Genomic DNA, 20939 nt, shown 5'->3' on the forward strand with positions numbered 1-20939 from the left:
TCGAACGACCCTATAAATAGTTTTAATTTTAATTAAGCGAAAAAAGAAACACAAAATAAAAAGTGATTCTGATTGCATCCGCGTAGTCGAGTTTTGGTTTTGCCAGCTTATACCAACTTGAGGCACCTTAACAATCTTATTTTAAAGTTGATTTTTTCCCAATGTAGTCATATCAATGACATAAACATCACTCTAACTGCAAGTGACTTTGAAACTCAGTGTGTGCGCTTATAACTAATTAGAAACCCTCAGTAAGCAGGTTTTAAGCGTCTGTCATGTGTTCCACAGGGTGGCTGTATTGATACAACTTTCTAAGAACCAATTAATGTATACTGACATAGTTTCCAATGAAAACATAAGCAATCTCTATCTCAAATTAAACACTGCGAATTCCATAACATGGATAGATTGTGTCCAGCAAATAGCAAGAACACTTTTCCTCGAGTACTAAACTGCCAGAATCCAAAACACCACGTTAAACTATTATTCATATTTTATTTCTCGTACAAACAAAACCATTTAGAAAACAAAACATAAAATTAGCATTGACGCACATAAATTACCAGCAGTGACGAAGCGGCGGTTGTATTGCATCCGCTTGTGGGCACGACCACGGGGCTTCTTCTTCTTATCCTGCTTCACCACCTTCGGAGTCTGCTCTCTGACCTTACCCGCACGAGCCAATGATCCGTGAACCTTACCTGCAATTCTACACAATCAAATCACATTGTCGTTAATCATCTAGTCAAAACAAATGTGAAACAGATGCTTAGATTATGATTATTTGGTTAATTTACCCATGACTGATTTTTCTGAGTCGAGCGAACCAGAGAGAAGCCACTGGGAAGAAACGGAGCTAAAGACGAGAATTACTGAATTAGGGCCTTGCAGTATTTAAATGTTTCAAAATGGGCCGAAAACAAAGCCTCGATTTTAATTTCGACCTAATAAGCCCACAACCATAAATAGCCCAAAGAACAGAGAATAATTACATATTTAAGCCCAGACAACACATTAATAGGCCTAACAGTAGAATGAACGAAGGCTTAAAGAACACGGTTGGCATTGGGCTGCTCCCACTCCAATGAATCCCACCATCCTCCCTCGTCTTCCTTCATTGCTGTCACTGCGAGAGGCGGCAGAGAAAAAGGCACCTTCCTTACTTTTGTAATACGCTCCATATGAATTTTCTTAATGGAATCACAGATTATTGTCCCCTTGTAGATGATTTCCAATTCTGGCAGATCTCTAAGGTCCAAAATCTTTAACCTTGGCAGGGTGATGACGGTATTACTTTCTGCACTGAAGCCTCCATCACTTTCTTCATCTCCTATTATCTCCTCCAGTTTTGCACATGAACCAACAATCAGCTCGTTGAGGTTATGAAGGTTCTGTACCAAACTCCGAGGGAGAAGCTTCTTGATTTTCCCACATTGCACAACCAACAATTTTCGAAGGTGAGAAAAAAGGCCACGTGGAAGTGGTGCAACTGCTGGTGCTACTTCCCACCTGATGAGACCAATAAAATTCGGCAACTTCTGAAGGTTCAAATCTTCAAGGTAATAGAGTGGCATCAAGCTAGACTGTTGTTCTTCTTCCACCATCGGTTGTTCCATCTCAAGCGACATTCTCAGAATGCACACTATTCCTTCCTCGTAAACAGAGCAGGTCTTCAATTCTGTAGCACTATTTAATCCTTGGATATCATCAAATAAGCAGCTACACAGACCACACCTGTCAAACATCAAGAAATCGACATTTCGTGGCAGCATAATCTCGTCTTTGCCTCTTTTGCCTTTCTTTAGACTGTCTTTTCCAAAAGTTACCCTTTTAACCTCAAACCTTTGAAAGAAGAGTTTTTTCTCATAAATAATATCCTTACCTACTAGAATATGAAAAAAATTGAGCTTCCCATCACTTGGTCGAGACTTTATAAATATGTTGAAATCATGCATGCTGTGAAATTTGCCATAAAATTCTTCCAGTTGTTTCAATCCCGCAACTTCATCTATTGGTATTCTCATCCGTGTTGGGAGTGAGAGACGCTGAAGTGACAGTCCTTGTAAAATCCCTGTTGGAATTTTTCTTATACAAGAGCGAATTGTGTCCAAGCATTTGAGATTGGTTAAACTTTCCACGCCTCGGGGTATTTCCTTAATGCCAGTATAACTGAGGTCCAGCTCTTTCAGTGCCTTGAGGTTTTCCAATGGTGGCACAAACTTGAGTCTCTGACAACCTCCGAGCAATAATGCATTAAGTTCCTCCAATCCCGAGATGGAATTGGGCAAGTACTCAATCAGAGTGTTACTCAAATTGAGAACATGCAGGCCACGCATATGCAAAAAGAATGAATCTGGAATCGACTTCAGAGGACAGAAGTTTAAAAGCAAGGTTGAAAGTTTAGGACACTTGGGTGATGCGACGCTCCAAATATTATTTATATTGTTTCGCATTAAGGAAACCTTATCCAAATCTTCCTTCCATTCCTGCTCCTTTGGTATTTCCTTTAACTGAAGTCCAGCTTTTACCATCCATTTATCTTTAGTGATCTTTAAAGCCATGTCTCTTATTAGATCATGCATCTTCACATGTTCGCCTCCCCATGTTTCCAATAAGCAAACGTTCACCAATTTATTCAATATTTTGTGACCTTGGTCAAAGTATGCTTGCCTGCTTGTTCTTCTTTCCATCATCTCCTCTGAAATAAAATTTTGGATCAATTCGTATCTATTTATATGGAAGTCTTCGGGATACAGAGAACAATACAAGAAACAACTCTTTAGTATTGGATCCCTCAATCGATTAAAACTCCACAAGAGTATCGGAAACACCTTATTTTCCATGTCATCTTGTCCCACACAAGATTCTTTCAGTTCTTCCAGGGCATCCCTCCACTCACGAATGTCAACCACACCCCTCAAGCTTCCAGCCATGGTGACAATTGCAAGAGGCAAACCAGCACACTCCTTTACCACTTCTCTTGCTATCTCTTTGACTTTGGGTGGAAGTTCTTTGCCATTGCTATGTTTGTTCATAAATAGCTCCCAAGCTTCTTCATCCGAAAGAATATCAACTTTTAGACATTCTTGGCATTCCATTTTAAGACACACCTCTAGTGATCGACTAATTACTATCATCTTAAATTCATATTCAGCATGAGAGGGAGAAATTCCAATCTTCTGGTACGGAAAAGAATTCCAGACATCATCCAAAATGAGTACGAATTTCTTTCTTCTCTCCAAGGCCCAACCCAATTTGGCTGCCCTCTTGTGCTCATCATCTTCATCGAAAAGATCTAGATTCAATGCTTTTCCAATGTCATTCTGTAACTTGTAAATGTTTAAATCTTGTGAGACGGTGAACCAGAATATATTACCGTAGAACAAATTTTCATTCTTGAGCTCATTATAGATACATTGTGCCAGAGTTGTTTTACCAACTCCTCCCATACCATAGATGCCAATACTTGACACCCCATTCCCCAATAAATACGTCCAAACTCCATGGAATTTTTCTTTAAAACCTTGGCCTTTCCATTCTGCAGTTACAAATTTCTCCTTTATTGTCTCGCTAACAGCTAGTACAACTCCCTCAGAAAATGCACCTTGATCAGTAAGTATTGTCACTTCCTCAAACATTTTATCAGCACGTTTTGCCAAGGACACACGCCAAGCCCGTCTATTTTGGTTCACATCTGCTTCCAAGCTTTCAAATTCTTTTTGCTTTGATACTACTTCACTCAACCAATATTGGACCACATGTTTTCGCCTTTTCCCTGGAAGACATTCTTCCTCTCCTAGCCTTGCAACCACATCAGCTTCTTGACAATTGAGTAGTTCAAGCTTCCTCTTAAGATTTTGCATTTTTGTCTCAAGGTTGTAATAATCACTTGCTGCATTCACCGCAATGTTTGCTAGCATGTCACCCATGGTATTGCCTACAGATAAGACGCACAAAGCAAATCACGCAAACCCTACCTCAGTAAAAGAACAGAAAAAGAAGAAGATAAAATTATAGCATGTAGATCTTGACTCTACACTTCATATCTATAAAACACTTGATAAGAAATAGCTGGACAATAAGCACATCAAAATCTTTGTATAATAGCATTAGGAAAGAATGATGCAAGAAAAATAAACTGTATGAAAATTTAAAAATAATAATTAATTATTCTAAAAGACATGGTGTTTTTTTACCTCTCAAAGTCAAAATTGACACTGGAGTTTTAACAGAAAGAAGCTGATGAGCCAGAAGAGAAGAGAAACCGATCTGCCTTGTGTTCTTGTAATTGTTTCCAAGCTGGTGAATGGAAATGTGAAGCTCAGATTTAGGAAGAAACGGGATAGGTTCCCAGATGGGCACTAGTTGACTACAAGCTTAAGTCTTCATTTACTAATGCTGATATAAGTATTAAATAATTATAGCCCTTTTGATGATTTAAACAAATTGAAGGGTAATCAACTAAATTGAATAGAAGAAGATTATTTTGATAATTAAAAAATTAAAGAGACAGCGATTCTTTATCTTATTGACAGATTATTTTATTTTTTTATTTTTGGGGAAAGAATGAGTTTTTTAATAATAAAATTTAAGAGAATATGTGTTTAAAAAATAAGAAAAAATTTGAAGCTTAAATGAAAAATAGTTTTTTGCTGAGAATTGTAATTAAAAATGAGTATGAGAGGGAAAAATGAGAGAGAAAGAATGACTGTCAAATAAGGGCTTAATTATGAACTTGTATAAATTCCTATGTATTAACAAAGAACCTTCGTAGAATGAGGTATATGAAAGGTTTCAACTTTTCTATCACACAGTTGACCTATTATTTTCATGCCATTCCACCACGAATTATGCTGCTCAAATAGGGGCCTTTGACAAGCCCCTATGACAGGGGTTGCCCCTTATCTGAAGTTTAAAATTTTTTAAATTTTCATATCAAGGGCTTGTCACAGCCCCATTTTGTAGCATCATTCTTCCACCACAATGTGGAATTTACGAAACTGCCTCCAATTAGGGTGGATGGTGGTATTTATGTTTAGGGCATTCTTGTCATTTCCCAATGCAACAAGAGAAAATTTTCAATTTTCTCTGAGAAAAAAAAAATTAACAAATAATGGCAACGTTGGCTCCTTGTTCAAATCCTCAAGATATGACAAAGATTATTGGCATTATTTCTTCAAAGGTAGCAATTCAAGTTCCCGTGACGACAATGAAGTCTTAGGCCCTAATAAAAATGAAGATGATTGTATTGGCTTTAATTTGAACTATACTTCATTTCATCTTTAAGTTCAATTACAAGAAAGTCTAATTCCAATGAATTACTTTAAACAATAAAAAGGGTCCACTCTTTTCGGCGGAAGTGACACCCCCATCTTCCAAATAATTCAAGCTTTTGTCAGATATCTTCAATTTTCAATAGCATGATTTCAAGCATGGTAAACATGGGGAATTTCTCAGGAAAATTAGTCTTTAGTGGATTGCATAAAGCAATATAAAAAAAATTATTTTCGATAAGCATTTTTAATAAAACATGATGATATCACTACTGAATGAGCAAGTAAAACGTAAATGAATTGAGAACATCATAATTTTAAGAGAGAACTATTCAAAAGTGGTATAGTTTTTAAAAAGAAAATAATCAAGGATATTAGAGTACATACTTTCAAAATTCATTCTCAGAGGTTAGTGATCAATTTGGCAGTTACATTTCCCAATGGAGAACTTGAGCGTGTACTACGCCTATTGGCCAGGTCACTCTATGTTACATCCTACTCATTCTTAGTCAAAGTCAAGCTTGTATTTTAAAGTCAAAGGTTCGATTAGTCAAGTCAAATAGGGACTTAGATGGAATAAATTATTTTCTAGGGGGTTATTTTGCAGTTGACAATATTTGAGGGTCTAAGCAATTAAACTTAGGGATTAGATTACAAGAATGGAAAGTTAATGACTAGATTTTATATAAAACATCAAAGGAGGGACTTGAATGCAAATATGGGAGTGGTAGAAGACAAGTGTCATTTGTAGAAGCTTTTCATTCCCTTTCATATTACAAATACACACGGGCTGAAAAATGGTGCAGCCGAAATCGAAAAAGGGAAGGAAGAAAAGAGGAAAAGAAAAGGTCGGGAAAAAAAATTAAGGAAGAAAGAAGAAAAATAAAAGCTCGATTGGTGGAGAAAGACTTTCATATTAATCCATTTCAAACAAATCAATTGCATAAACATATTTATACGAACACAGGCGAGAAAGAAAATCTAGGGCAGAAAGAAAGGAAGAGAAAAGGGAAAAAGGAAGGTTGGAGAGGAAGGAGGGGAAGAAATCATTATCAAATTTTACTATCTTTTGTTGGGAATTAATCTTGTATTCGGGGTACAATTTAAGGTAAAGAAAAACTTTGATTTTCTGTTCTAATTAGTTGGTGTGCATGACATGGGGTAGAAATTAAATCGAATTCTTTTTAATTAGTTAAGTAAAGAAGGATTATTAAGTAATATCAATTAAGTATAGTTGGTAAAGAAAAACAATTATAATAATCAGCCACCCGTGTACCTTGAAATTAAGCTCTATAATTTGATGTATTGGGGGAAAATAATTAGAATGAGTGTCAATTTTATTGAAGGAGAAATGAACAGGAACTGAATAGTTAGGCTAATGAGATTTACTATTGATTATATATATTGGGTAAATTATTATTTATAATTTACTTTGAATAAGGAAATAATTGAGTAGTGGACTTGAGTGAACCGAGTGGAAAATTCTTTAAATGAGGAATTATATTTAACATGTTTGGTCTTGATTCGAGTAATTATATTGTCAATTCAGGAGGTGGATATAGAAGTGGGGAAAGTCAACAAACCTAGCTAGTTCATTGCTAAGAACTCGGTGACTGGAAAAACTTATAAATTTTTAAAAATTCATATATTAATTATACTAATACATTATGTGCGTTTATATGTTCGATTACACAATTGTTTTGGAAATATTCTTTCATTATGATATTTCTGGAATTCAAAGATTAGATGTAAAAATATTTGTGATTTGGAATGGGAGACATGTAATATTGAGATCGACCATAAAAGTATCCGTAATTATATACTTCTTTTAGTTCACCGAGGGGCCTTGACTGTGTTCTATACTACATTAAGGGGTCGACTGGGAACGAAAGGGCCGTGACCGTGCACATATAGTTCACTGAGAGGCATTGACCGTATTCTAAAATTGATTATTAGAGATCTTTGAGACCCGCTTTCGTTCACGGAGGGGGTCAAAGGCCCGTGGCAAAAGTGTTTGGCCCGAGGGATGACTTTCAAATTTTAGTCGGAGGGTACATTTTTTGTGGATCACGTGTGATGTGATGAGATGATGGTATAGATATCAGCTGATGACTATATCGTGATTACGAGATGATATTTACAGTGTTATGAGAATGTCTCAATTTTTATCTATACTTGTATGAGGCTATCATGTAAAATATTAAACGATATGAACTCGATGTTTGATAAAAATGTTTAAATGAGAAAGTATAAATATTTTCGAACTCTTCCACTCACTGAGCCATCAGCTCATATTTTTCTAAAATTATTCTTACAGGTAATATTGATCGTTGATAGCTTGAAGAGTCTGGTGATTTAAGAGTTAGAGTCACATAACATATTGAGTGATATGATTCATTTTGGTAAAATATGAAGTAATTATTTTGGGCACATTGCACTTTGTTTTTATAAACATTTGATTTTGTCGCATATTTTGTAGTAATTTATAATCAGCCTTGGTGATAGATCTGACATCTAGTTAACATTTACCATCACCGTACGTCGCATTTCGGGTTCATCGGGTGATCGGGACAGGTCGTGTCACTCTAGCTCAGAGTAAGTATCACATTCTTAATTCTTCTAAGTCGATCGATGAACTACCTCTGCCTCCTCAGGTCTCACCTCCATTTTCTAATCCTATTTTCGATATTTCTATTCCATCTAATCATGATGTTCCTACTTCGTTTGATCGTGATATACCTTCGACCTTTGCTATTGTTCCTCCACCTGCTTTTGGTCCTATTGACCCCTCAGTGGTGATTATGGGCCAATTATCTATTTTTCTTGAGCACTAGGCTCGTATGATGGCTGACATTACCCTACTACAATCCACCTCTGAGCGCCTTATTGCTAATGTTGCTGCTCTCTAGACTAATGCAAAGTGCATTCACCAACATTGGAATGATGGAGATGAGGACAGTGAGACATATAGGAGTCGGATGTATGAATGTTGTAGTTGATATGTATTTAATTTTTTTGATATTTTGCTATGCCATATTAAGTTTTGATGTTTATAGTATTGATATTGATTTTGGTGTTTTGCTTAACATTAATATTATGTCTTAATATATCTAGTTTAATACTCATATTATTTATGTCAACTGATACATGTTATTTCTATAACTATTTCACGCAGTTTTACACTTGGTATTTGAGTTGTTGATTTTAGGAAATAAGTTAGACAAGGAAAACAAGATACGGTTGAGTCATTGGGGCTTGGGTAGATAGAAGTTGTTTAATTTTTCATAATTTGTCTTTGTAATACTTAGAGTGTTTTTGAGCTACATTTTTTTTTTTAAAGAATGTATTTTGAAATAGTAAATTAAGGTAGAATGTGTGGTTAAAAAAGAAGGAAATTTTTTAAATTTGCATACAATATTATTTGAATGAAGAAAATGTTGTTGAAAAGAAGAGAGAATGTATTTCAGGAAAAATGATCAAACACCACTTAATTTTGTCACAGAATGCTAAAAGAGGAGTTTGTTAGGTTTAAATTGTAAATTGACAAATTCTAGACCAAATCAAAGTAGTAGAGTTGTATTTAAAGTCAAAAAGTTGTTTGGGATAGTGGTATAGGTTCACAAGGAGCTAAGAAGATCAAACATGAACCAAGGAGAAAAAATAGCTAGAAAATCGCTCGTGTACGCCAAGTAGGAGCTCAACCGCCTACAAGAAGCCCGCCGCTCAATGGCAGTTACATTGGCACTCGAGCACGATTAGGATAGCCAATGCATGTTTCATGATTTTTACAAAGTTTTCCAATCCTATTTCAACCCAAATACTTCATATTATTTTAAGTCATTCAACATCCTAAAGTGTGGTTGAACATTATTTGATCCTATACAACATATTTTGATTATCAAACATCAATTTTCAAAGATCAAATGAATCAGATAATCAAAAAATCAAAATTTCAAAGCATTAAATCAACATCTATTGTTACATCTATAAGGGTTTTTAAGATCTAGAAAGGTGACTAGAGTTTCAGATTGTGAAGAACGGGTTCATTTTTGGAAATCCACAGGAGATAAAATATTTCAGAGTTCTGGAGCTTGTGCTGGAGCATGTAATCAAGAAGTTCCTTGGTGATTATAGATGATGTAGGACATATCGGGTATATTGAAAAAAGAGAATTAGTAGAAATAAATCATCTTGATTCTGGATCGTTCTCATAAGGCCATTTTGGAAGGAGAACGACGAGGGAACAATACTCAGGGCTACGCTGTGATGTACATTGAATTTCGACCGTTCTAGTTCGTTTAGGCCTCGAAAATTGATTTTTAAAGTTTTAGCGCTATTTTTGTCAATTCGTTTATTTTCATTTTTTTACAATTCTAGTTTGACTAAACTTCTTTTTCATTACTTTTAGTTGTTCTAAACTATGTTTCTATGTAAATCCTTATAAATAAGGGCTTAGTTCGTTTTTTTATCTTTCATTAATAAATTCGTGAATTTATTTTGGATTCCAAATTTCTTGTTCTTAAGGTTTTCGCTTGAATTCCTTTCTTTCGTTGCGTCAATAGATTGGGGATCAAAATCTACAAATGTTTAGTTGTATTTGGACCAGACGGTAACTCATTGATGTTATTTACTTTTCGCAATATTTAAACTGCATAATTGATATCTAAGTTTAGATTTGCATGATTTAAATTATTTGTATATATTTAATTGTGACTTGTTGCAATTGATTACATGATAAATTTAAATTTCGCATATGATACATATTCACCCCTCTAAGTGTTAGTTGGACCGAACTTCATCATTTCAGAAATCACACAAACCCTACCACAATAAAAGAACAGAAAAAGAAGATAAAATTATAGCATTTAGAACTTGACTCTACACTTCAAATTTATAAACACTTGGAAGAAATAGCTGGACAATAAGCACATCAAAAACTTTGCATAATAACATTTAGAAAAATGATGCAAGAAATATAATTTGTATGAAAAATTCAAAAATAAAAACTAATTTTGTTAAAAGACGGTGTGTTTTTTACCTCTCAAAGTCAAAACTAATGATGGAGTTTTTGCAACAAGAAGCTGATGAGCCAGAAGAAATAGGAGGTTCCTGTACGGCACGAGTTGACTTTAAGAGTAAGTCTTCATTTAATAATGCTGATATAGGTATTTAATAATTACGTAAGACTACCCACTTGATGTTGTGTAGAAGAACCTTACTTATGATTCTCTCCAAATGTGAGAGTTATAAGTACGATTTTCTTCAAGTAGTCAATATAAGACTTCTCATTGTGTGCAGAAAAACGTTTTAGTTAATAAGTATAGCCCTTTTAATTATTTAAACAAATTGAAGGGTAATCAGCTAAATTGATGTTCAAGTATAACTACTTATATTATCAGTCTTTTCATTTTATTTTTCTAATCATTGAATATGCTTCCCATACCATCCCAATGACTTGCTACTTGATCAAAAGATACTTTTCCACTGAAAGATGTGGTTTATCCATTTTAAGTAAAGAGAAGATTATTTTGATAATAAAAAATACTAAAGAAGCAATTCTTTATCATATTGAGGCTCTATTTGGTACACATTAGCCCCCGTTTGATCCCCATTAAATTAAATTACATTACATTTTTCTCTCTCCTATTCTCAACCACACAATTTTCTATAAAATAATATTACACGTAAATCGAAAACTTTTCCTTCCTTTTCAACTACTCATTTTTCAAAAAAATACTATTCTCCCCATTTTTATTTCCAAGTAATGGGGGTCAAATGGGGGCTTAATGTAAAAATAAAAATGAAAAATATAACTGCTACGGACCTTACACAAGAGATAGAAAGTCAAATATGGTAGCTTAATGTGATGGATAACGATCCTATTTTTAATTTTAATGAGCAAATAATGAGAAACAAACGGGGGCTCACAATTTTTTTTGAAAAATAACGAATTTTTTAATAGTAAATTTTGAGAGAAAATGTGGTTAAAAAATAAGAAAAAATGTTGAACTTAAGTGAATATATATATATATATATATATATATTGTGAAAATTGAAATTGAAAATGAGTATTGAAAAAATGATTGTAAAAAAAGGATTTAGCCCCCGCTTGTTTTCCATTTTTGTGAAAATAAGAATGAAAAATATAGTAGTTACAGGTTCCACACAAGAGATAGAAATTCAAATTTGGTAGTTTGATGTAATGAATAAGGGTCATATTTTTCATTTTAATGAGAAAAGAATGAAAAAAATGGGGGCTTAATTATCAACTTGCATAAATTCCTCTTATTAACAAAAAAACCTTCATGGAAAGAGGTGCATGAAAGCTTTAAACTCTTCTATCACATGGTTGACCAACTATTTTCATGCCATTCCACCACATTACGGAATTTACGAAATTGCCCCCAATTAGAGTGGATGGTGGTATTTACGTCTAGGGCATTGTTGTCATTTCACCAATGCAATAAGAGAAAAATTTCAATTTTCTCTAAATAAATAACAATTAATGGGAACTTTGGCTCTATATTTAAACTGCCTAATTGATATCTAAGTTTAGATTTGCGTGATTTAATTTATCTGAATATATTTAATTGTGACTTATTGCTATTAATTACTTGATAAATTTAAATTTCGCATATCACACCTATTCATATCCCCTTCCGAACTTCGTTATTTCACAAATCACACAAACCCTACCTCAGTAAAAGATCAGAAAAAGAAGAAGATAAAATTATAGCATTTAGTCCTTAACTCTGACTTCAGATTTATAAACACTTCATAAGAAATAGCTGGACAGTGGACATATTGCACATCAAAAACTTTTCATAGTAACATTCAGAAAGAATGAAGCAAGAAATATGATTTGTATGAAAAATTCAAGTGGCTTTTACCTCTCACAGTCAAAACAATGCTGGAGTTTTACGGCAAGAAGCTGATGAGCCAAAAGAGAAGAGAAACCAATTTACCTTGTGTTCTTGAAATGGTTTCCAAGCCGATGAATGGAAATATGAAGCTACTTCAGTGGCAGATTTAAGAAGAAACAGGCTAGGTTCCTGGATGGGCATGAGTTGACTCCAAGAGTAAGTCTTCATTTAATAATGCTGATATAGCTATTTAATAATTACGAAATAGTTCTCCTACAATGAATAGAATAAAATTGTCCATTTACTGATGTGACAAAAGAACCTTATTTATGGTTTCCTCCAAGTGGGCAAGATAAAACTTCTCACTGTAGGCAAGAAAACATTTCCATTAATAATTATAGCCCTCTTATTATTTAAACAAATTGAAGGATAATCAACTAAATTGATGTTCAAGTATAGCTACAATATCATGTATTGAATTTGTTTCGTATAATATTTATATCTTCCTTATTTATGTTTTCAGTCTTTTCATTTTATTATTTTTTGTGTGTAAAATTGAAGTTGAAAATGAATATGAAAAAAAATGAGAGAAAATAATTCTCAAACAAGGACTTATAATTATCAACTTGTATGAATTCGTTGTATTAACAAAGAACTTTTGTAGAGAGAGGCACATGAAAGCTTAAACTTTTCTGTCATATGATTGACCAACTATTTTCATGCCATTCCACCACATTGTAGACTTTGCGAAACTGCCTCCAATTACGGTGGAGGGTGGTACTTATGTCTAGGGCATTGTTGTCATTTTCCCGATGATATATGAGAAAAATTTCAATTTTCTCTGAAAAATAATAATTAATGGCAATTTTGGCTCTATTTAAATCCTCAAGATATGAGAGGTTATTAACAGTCTTTCTTCAAAGGTAGCATTACAAGTTCAAGAGACTACAATAAAGTCTCAGACCCTGATAAAAATGAAGATGACTGTTTTGGCTTTAATTTGAAATTAAGTTAATTATTCATCTTTAAGGGCCTGTTTTTAAGAAGAAAATTTTCCATTTTCCACCTTTGTCTTTGTTTGATAGCAATAATCTTCTTCCCCCCGCCCCTCCTTCCCCCACCCTCCACGTCACCTTTCTCCTTGGTTTTGTACAAAACCAATTCCCATGGGTTCGGTGAAAATTGGTCTTTCCAGCATTTTTTTTTTTTGACAATGGAAGCAAACTCTGTTCACAATTTTAATAAATTACATCCTTTTAATTGACAATTTTTATGAAAAACAAGGCCAAAGAACACCAAAAGATCCAAAATTTCAACATTTCTAGGTGAAAAATTATAACAATCAAACATATGTAATTGACAATTCTCAGTAAAATAATTTCTAGGCAATTCAATTAACTGAAATTCATTTTCTTTCTACCTGAATTTTATTCTTACAATCAAACAGATACTTAGTTCAATAACAAGAAAGTCTAATTCCAATGAATTAATTAAAACAGTAAAAAGGGTTCACTCTTAGTTAAAAATGAGTATGAGGAAAAAAGAAAATGAGAAAGAATGATTGTCAAATAAGGCTTAACTATCAACTTGTATAAATTTCTCTGCATTAACAATTAACAAAGAACCTTCGTAAAATGAGGTACATAAAAGCTTTCAACTTTTCTATCACACAATTGACCAATTTTTTCGTGCCATTCCACCATAATCAGTCTTTAATGGATTGCAAAAAGCAAGATAAAAAATTTATTTTCACACTTTTCTTTTGACACATAGATAAGCATTTTTAATAAATAAAAAATAAAAAAAATTGGCGATCCACTACTAAAAGAGCACAAAAAAAGGTAAATGAATTGAGAACATCATAATTTTTAAGAGAAAACTATTCAAATGTGGTATATTTTAGAAAAGCAGATAATCAAGGACATTAGTGTAGTGCCTAAAGACTTTTTATATTCTCTATTTTAGAGAATCAATACTTAAACATAAATTCAAATAGACTTAAAATAAAGTTAAAATAGAGAGTGTGTTTGAATCTTTAAATTTAAAGAGTCAAAACTCTCAATTCCTCGTTTACAGTAATTGTTAGAGTGTATAAATAATTTCACTCGCTGAATTTAAAGATGTCTTCTGTATGCATAAGTTGCTCTTATATATTATTAAAAGAAAGACAACCAAGCAGGTGCAATTATGCATAGAAATTCCACAAATTTTTATCGAAAATATTTTATTAAACTTAAGCGAAAAGAAAAAGTTTCGACACCATGACTTACAATTTAAATTGGACCAGCAGCATCATTCTTCCTCAAGAAACTATAAAGAAACCGTCGTTGATGCACTTTTTCTTCCTCGAGAAACTACAAAGAAACTGTCGGGCGAATGGTGATTGGAGTTCGGGAGAAAATTGAAGCTTTTGTATTAAAAAAAGGGTATAAATGACACTTTGTGGAATTAATAATGCATACAAATTGAATGGATCTAATTTAATTTAGTGGCAGATTTAGGAAGAAACATGGAAGGTTCCTGGATGGGCACGAGTTGACTACAAGCGTAAGTCTTCATTTAATAATGCTGATTTAGGTATTTAATAATTATAGCCCTTTTAATGATTTAAACAAATTGAAGAGTAATCAACTAAATTGATGTTCCAATATAACTACAAATTTATTTCTTATAACATTTATATCAGTATTTTCATTTTATTTTTCTAACCATTGAATGTGTGTTTCATACCACCCCTATGCCTTGCAACTAGGGTTGGGCAAATCTCCCGAACTGAACCGAACCGAACCAAACTCGACGGTTCTTGTCAAATTAAATACTCGAACGGGCATCTGAATTGAAAACCGACGGGTACGGTTCGATTCTCTGTTCTAGACCAAGAACCGAAGAATCGAATAAGAACCGAATCTTTCTAATTTATTTTTTTTATATTGAGTAAATCAAATTATTTTAATTTTAATTTTTCTAAACAAATTAACAATTTCTAAATCCAAATTTTTAGCCCAGTAATTAGTTTCATTTCTAATTTTTTAATTTTTGGTCCAATTAACCATTTTATTGTTTCATTTTTTAATCCAACAAGATCTAATCCACTAAATAACCCTAAACACCTACACTAAAGTGCATAACGTTGTCTTGACTCTCGTACTCACCCTCCTAACCTCGCTAATATTCCAAAACCTATACAATTGTCGGTCGATACTGTGACCTCCGATCGAAGCTGTGACCTCCGCCGATCGAAACTTTGACTGTAGCGATCATTTGAACAAGATAGTTTACTAGTCTTTAACATTCCAAAACCATTGAATGTATCATTAGTTATATTTATAAAATGTTGTTATAAATGTTAAAAATTTAATTATAGTACAGAACCGAATGGAACCGAACCAAACTGAACGGAACCGAACCCGAACGGTTCCATAATTATATTTGGACCCGACGGTTCCATTTACTAGATACCCGAAAATTTTGGTTCGGTTCGGTTCTCTTTAGAACCGAACCGAACCGACCCGTGCCCACCCCTACTTGCAACTTGTCAAAAGATTTTTTTATAATGAAATATGTGATTTATTTATTTTTAAGTAAAGAAAAAGATTATTTTGATAATTAAAAAATTTAAGAGAAAGTATTCTTTATCTTATTGATACATTTTTTTTTTCTTGCCGGGGGGTGGGGGATGAGAGAATATGTGTTTAAAAAATAAGAAAAAGTTTGAAGTTCAAATTAATATGCATAGAAATTCCACATTTTTTTATCAAAAATATTTTATCAAACTTAAGCGAAAAGAAAATATTTTATTAAATTGGACAGGCAGCATCATTCTCCCTCAAATTATATATGCATAGAAATTCCACAATTTTTTATCAAAAATATTTTATTAAACTTAAGAGAAAAGAAAATATTTTATTAAATTGGACGTGCATCATCATTCTTCCTCAAATTATATATGCATAGAAATTCCACAATTTTTTATCAAAAATATTTTATTAAACTTAAGTGAAAGGAAAATATTTTATTAAATTGGACAGGCAGCATAATTCTTCCTCGAGAAACTACAAAGAAACTGCCGGGTGAATGGTGATTGGAGTTAGGTAGAAAATTGAAGCTTTTGTATTAAAAAAAAGGGTATAAATGACATTTTGTGGAATTAATAATGCATACAAATTGAATGGATTTAATTTAATTCAGTGGCAGATTTAGGAAGAAACAGGATAGGTTCCTGGATAGGCACGAGTTGACTACAAGCGCAAGTCTTCATTTAATACTGCTGATATAGGTATTTGATAATTATAGCCCTTTTAATGATTAAAACAAATTGACGAGCATGTCGCATAGGGCATATCTAGTGCGATTTACCTGACTGACATGATTTGCAGACTATTGCGTCAGATTGAGGGTTTTCCCAATGCGCACCCGAAGAGTAACGGCTGCGGGCTCTCTCGTCAATTAAAAAAAAAAATTGAAGGGTAATCAACCAAATTGATGTTCCAATATAACTACAATATCTTGTTACGAATTTATATCAATATTTTCATTTTATTTGTCTAATCATTGAATGTGCGTCTCATACCACCCCCAATGACTTACAACTCGATCAAAAGATATTTTTATAATGAAATATGTGATTTATCTATTTTTAAGTAGAAGAAGATTATTTTGATAATTAAAAAATTAAAGAGAGCGATTCTTTGTCTTATTGATAGTTTTTCTTTTTTTTCTTTTTAGGGAAAAGAATGAGTTTTTTAATAATAAATTTTGAGGGAATATGTGTTTAAAAAATAAGAAAAAATTTGACGCTTAAATGAAAAATATTTTCTTGGTGAGAATTGTAGTTAAAAATGAGTAAGAGTAAAACGGAAAATGAGAAAGAATGATTGCCGAATAAGAGCTTAATTATCAACTTGGATTAATTCCTCTGTATTAACAAAGAACTTTCGTAGAATGAGCTACGTGAAAGCTTTCAACTTTTCTGTCACACGGTTGACCAATTATTTTCATGTCATTCCACCACAATGTGGAATTTACGAAGCTACCTCCAATTAGGGTGGATGGTGATATTTATGTCTAGGGCATTGTTGTCATTTCCCCAGCATAACAACAGAAAAAAATTCAATTTTCTCTAAAAAATAACAAATAATGACAACGTTGGCTCTATATTCAAGTCCTCAAGGTATGACAAAGATTATTGGCAGCATTTCTTCAAAGGTAGCAATTCAAGTTTCGGTTACGACAATGAAGTCTTGGCCCTAGCTCCTGTTTGGTACCTTTTTTTTTTTCAAAATGTATTTTTCTCTCTCTTCTTTTCAACCACACAATTTTTATTAAAATAATATTACACATAAATCAAAAAAAATTTCTCATTTTTTAATCACAATTCACACATTTCCCATCAATTTACTATTCTAAAATATATTTTTACATGAAAATGAGTCCCAAACTGTTCTAATAAAAAAGAAGATGACTGTTTTGGCTTTCATTTGAACTATACTTTATTTCATCATTAAGTTCATATCACAGCAAAGTCTAATTCCAATGAATTACTTTAAACAGTAAAAAGGGTCACTCTTCAAAATAATTCAGATATTTTTCGACAGAAGTGATTCCCCTTCTTCCAAATAATTCAAGCTTTTGTCAGATGCCTTCAATTTTCAATAGCATGTTTTCAAGCATGGCAGACATGGAGAATCTCTCAGGAAAATTGGTCTTTAGTGGATTGCAAAAAGAAAGATAAAAAATTTATTTTCACACTTTTCTTTTGACACATAGATAAAGCATTTTTAAAGGGGCCGGGGTCGAGGGGGGACATGGTGATCCACTCCTAAAAGAGCACAAGAAAATTTAAATGAATTGAGAACATCATAATTTTAAGAGAAAGCTATTCAAATGCGGTATATTTTTGGAAAAGCAGATAATCAAGGTCGTTAGTGTACTTCGTAGAGACTTTTTAAATATATTCTCTATTTTAAAGAATCAATACTTAAACATAAATTAAAATAACATAAATTAAAATAGAGATTTTATTTAAGTCTTTAAATTTAAAGAGTCAAAACTCTCAATTCTTAGTTTAAATTGATTGTATTTAATATATTTCATACTTAAATAATTTACTATCGAAATTATCTAAATCATATTTGAATTGATTGACCGTTGACCTATAAAACAAATATATTAAATAAGAGATAAAGATAAATTAATAAATATATTTAAAAAAATCAAAATAAAGAACGGTGTTGAGTGTATAAATAATTTAACTCCCTAAATTCAAAATTAATGTCCTCTGTATGCATAAGTTTCTCTTATATATATTATTAAAAGAAGACAACCAAGCAGGTGCAATTATGCATAGAAATTCCACAAATTTTTATCGAAAATATTTTATTAAACTTAAGCGAAAAGAAAAAGCTTCGACACTCCATGACTTACAATTTAAATTGGACCGACAGTATCTGAGTGCACAAAAATGAATTTCAAGTCGGTCGATGCACTTTTTCTTCCTCGACAAACTACAAAGAAACCTCCGTTGAATGGTGATTGAAGTTCGGAAGAGAATTGAAGCTTTTGTATTAAGAAAGGATATAAATGACATTTTGTGGAATGAATACTGCATACAAATTGAATGGATTTAATTTAATTTAAAGTGGTTATATTGTCATCACAATTTTATTTGATACACCACATTTTAATTATAGTTAAACTTTTCAATCTTTGTTTATTTTAGCAATTATTTTTTTTAACTTTTTTCCACCGAATTCTTATCTTCAACCTTTAATTTAATTATTACGTCTCATCCTTAATGATGATTTATATCAAAATATTTTATGTTCATGCTTTGAAATGAGGGAAAAGTATTCTCCGTACTTTTTATTCATTTAGGGCTTGTTTGATTTGATGAATTTTCCATGGAAAATGGAAATTTTATTCCATTTTTCTTGTTGGATTGCAAAAATTTCCCGATTTGATTTGATGAATTTTCCACCCTTGTCCTTATTTGATTGTAAAAATTTTCTCCGAAATTCGTTTTCCATCCCACCACGCCCACGTGACATCTTTTTCCTTAGTTTTGTGGAATTTTAATTTCCATGAGTTTGGTGAGAAATCGTTTTCCAGGTTTTTTTTTTCATTTTTTTACAATGGAAACAAATTCTATGCAAAATGATAACAAATTCTATCCCTATAATAGAAATTTTTTATAAAAATAAAGTCAAACGAACACCAAAAGATCCAAAATTTCAACATTTTTCAGATTAAAATTATACCAATCAAACACATTTAATTTACAATTCCCAGTAAAACAAGCTCTAGGCAATTCAATTATCTAGAATTCATTTTCTTTCCACCCAAATTTCATTTTTGCAATCAAACAGACTCTTATTTTTTAAAAATAAGATGGAAAAAATAAGTTGTTTTATGTCATTTCAATGAACTTTTCAACATAAAATTATTATCAAATATAAAATGTATTAACCAACGGAAAGTTTGAGAATACGAACGACATGAAAAATTGTTAAGAATATAAGTGCTATAATAAACAAAGATTAAAAACATACAATTAAAAGTGATGCAAAAAATAGAAAAGGTGGTGTAAATATAATTAGCCTTCAATTTAACTTACACATATCCGACCTAACAAATTTATGTTATGTCTATAAGACAATTTTATTCCTTCTTATTCTCAAAGTATCAAGCAATTTGTCTTTCATTTTATTACGTTTTTTATTAATACTAGTGGCGTATGAACGTTTGTTGGTTAAGATACTTCCAGCAGCCGTTCCCATTGTTAAAGTGGGTGAGGAATGGGGAAAATTCCCTTGATCTGATGATACAGAGATCTGATGATACAGAGGACTCAGCATTGAATTTGTTCTTTGACCATGCATCATCCACTTGGGGTCTCAATATGTGAGTGTTTTTCCCAAGAAACCAAACAAGGGTTGAGAAATGGTCCTATCACTTCCACTTTGATGAACAACATGATCAGGAGCCGGGAAATTTGTATATGGAAACAAGTTCAACGATTGATTTCCCACATAATCCTGATGAAAAACAGACGCATTAATGTTATAAACCGAGCCCTCGCTTGCTATATCGGTGTACATCAAATGTTGCCATTGTGGATTAGCCACACACATTGCAACCATCTCAGCTTCTATCATCCGCTCCAAATCCCTTAGATGCATAGGACAATATCAACGGGCAAGTTAATAGTTTGTAAATTATAATTGCATGTTCCATTAAGAAAAGATATTAAAACATTTTTCATACTAGTGCTTAAGTATAGTGTTGAAACAATTTTTTTTAATTTTTTGTTTTTTGCAATTGAAATAAATTCTGTTCACAATTGTAATAAATTTCATCTCTTTAATTGACAATTTTCATGAAAAATAAAGTTAAAGGAATACCAAAAGATCTAAATTTCAACATTTTTTAGGTGAAAAATTATACCAATCAAACATATGTAATTGACAATTCCCAGTAAAATAATTTCTTTTCAATTCAATTCTCTGAAATTCATTTTTTTTCCACATAAATTACATTTTTACAATCAAACAGACCCTTAGTTCACTCACGAGAAAGTCTAATTCCAATGAATTACTTTAAACAGTAAAAATGGTCCACTCTTCAAAATAATTTAGATAACTTTCGGTGGAAGTGACACCCCATCTTCCAAATAATTGAAGCTTTTGTCAGATGTCTTCAATTTTCAATTGCATGTTTTCAAGCATGGCAAACATGGAGAATCTCTTAGGAAAAGCAAGATTAAAAAATTTATTTTCACACTTTTCTTTTCACACATAGATAAAGC

At 32.4% G+C, this 20939-nt stretch overlaps 1 protein-coding gene across 8 annotated transcripts in view; it reads right to left on the reverse strand.

Annotated features, from left to right (window-relative positions):
• The window catches only part of LOC111407783 (zinc protease PQQL-like), a 16555-nt gene extending 1947 nt beyond the window's left edge, over positions 1 to 14608 (reverse strand). Inside the window, exons 1-6 of one of the 8 annotated variants that reach the window (XM_023037456.1) lie at positions 14407 to 14608; positions 12459 to 12501; positions 12239 to 12325; positions 10312 to 10382; positions 798 to 856; positions 555 to 701 (exon numbers count right to left, since the gene is read on the reverse strand). In XM_023037456.1, coding sequence (XP_022893224.1) covers positions 555 to 701; positions 798 to 856; positions 10312 to 10382; positions 12239 to 12325; positions 12459 to 12501; positions 14407 to 14432 — 433 coding nt within the window. In that variant the 5' untranslated portion in view covers positions 14433 to 14608. Of the gene's footprint in view, positions 1 to 554; positions 702 to 797; positions 857 to 915; positions 3938 to 4196; positions 4300 to 10311; positions 10383 to 12163; positions 12326 to 12458; positions 12502 to 14406 lie in introns of those variants that run through there. The other 7 variants (XM_023037457.1, XM_023037459.1, XM_023037458.1 and 4 more) reach the window with 7 other exon arrangements.
• Positions 14609 to 20939: the final 6331 nt, after the last annotated feature.

This window comes from Olea europaea, chromosome 13 (genome assembly GCF_002742605.1).
Source record: "Olea europaea var. sylvestris chromosome 13, O_europaea_v1, whole genome shotgun sequence".
NCBI lineage: Eukaryota > Viridiplantae > Streptophyta > Magnoliopsida > Lamiales > Oleaceae > Olea > Olea europaea.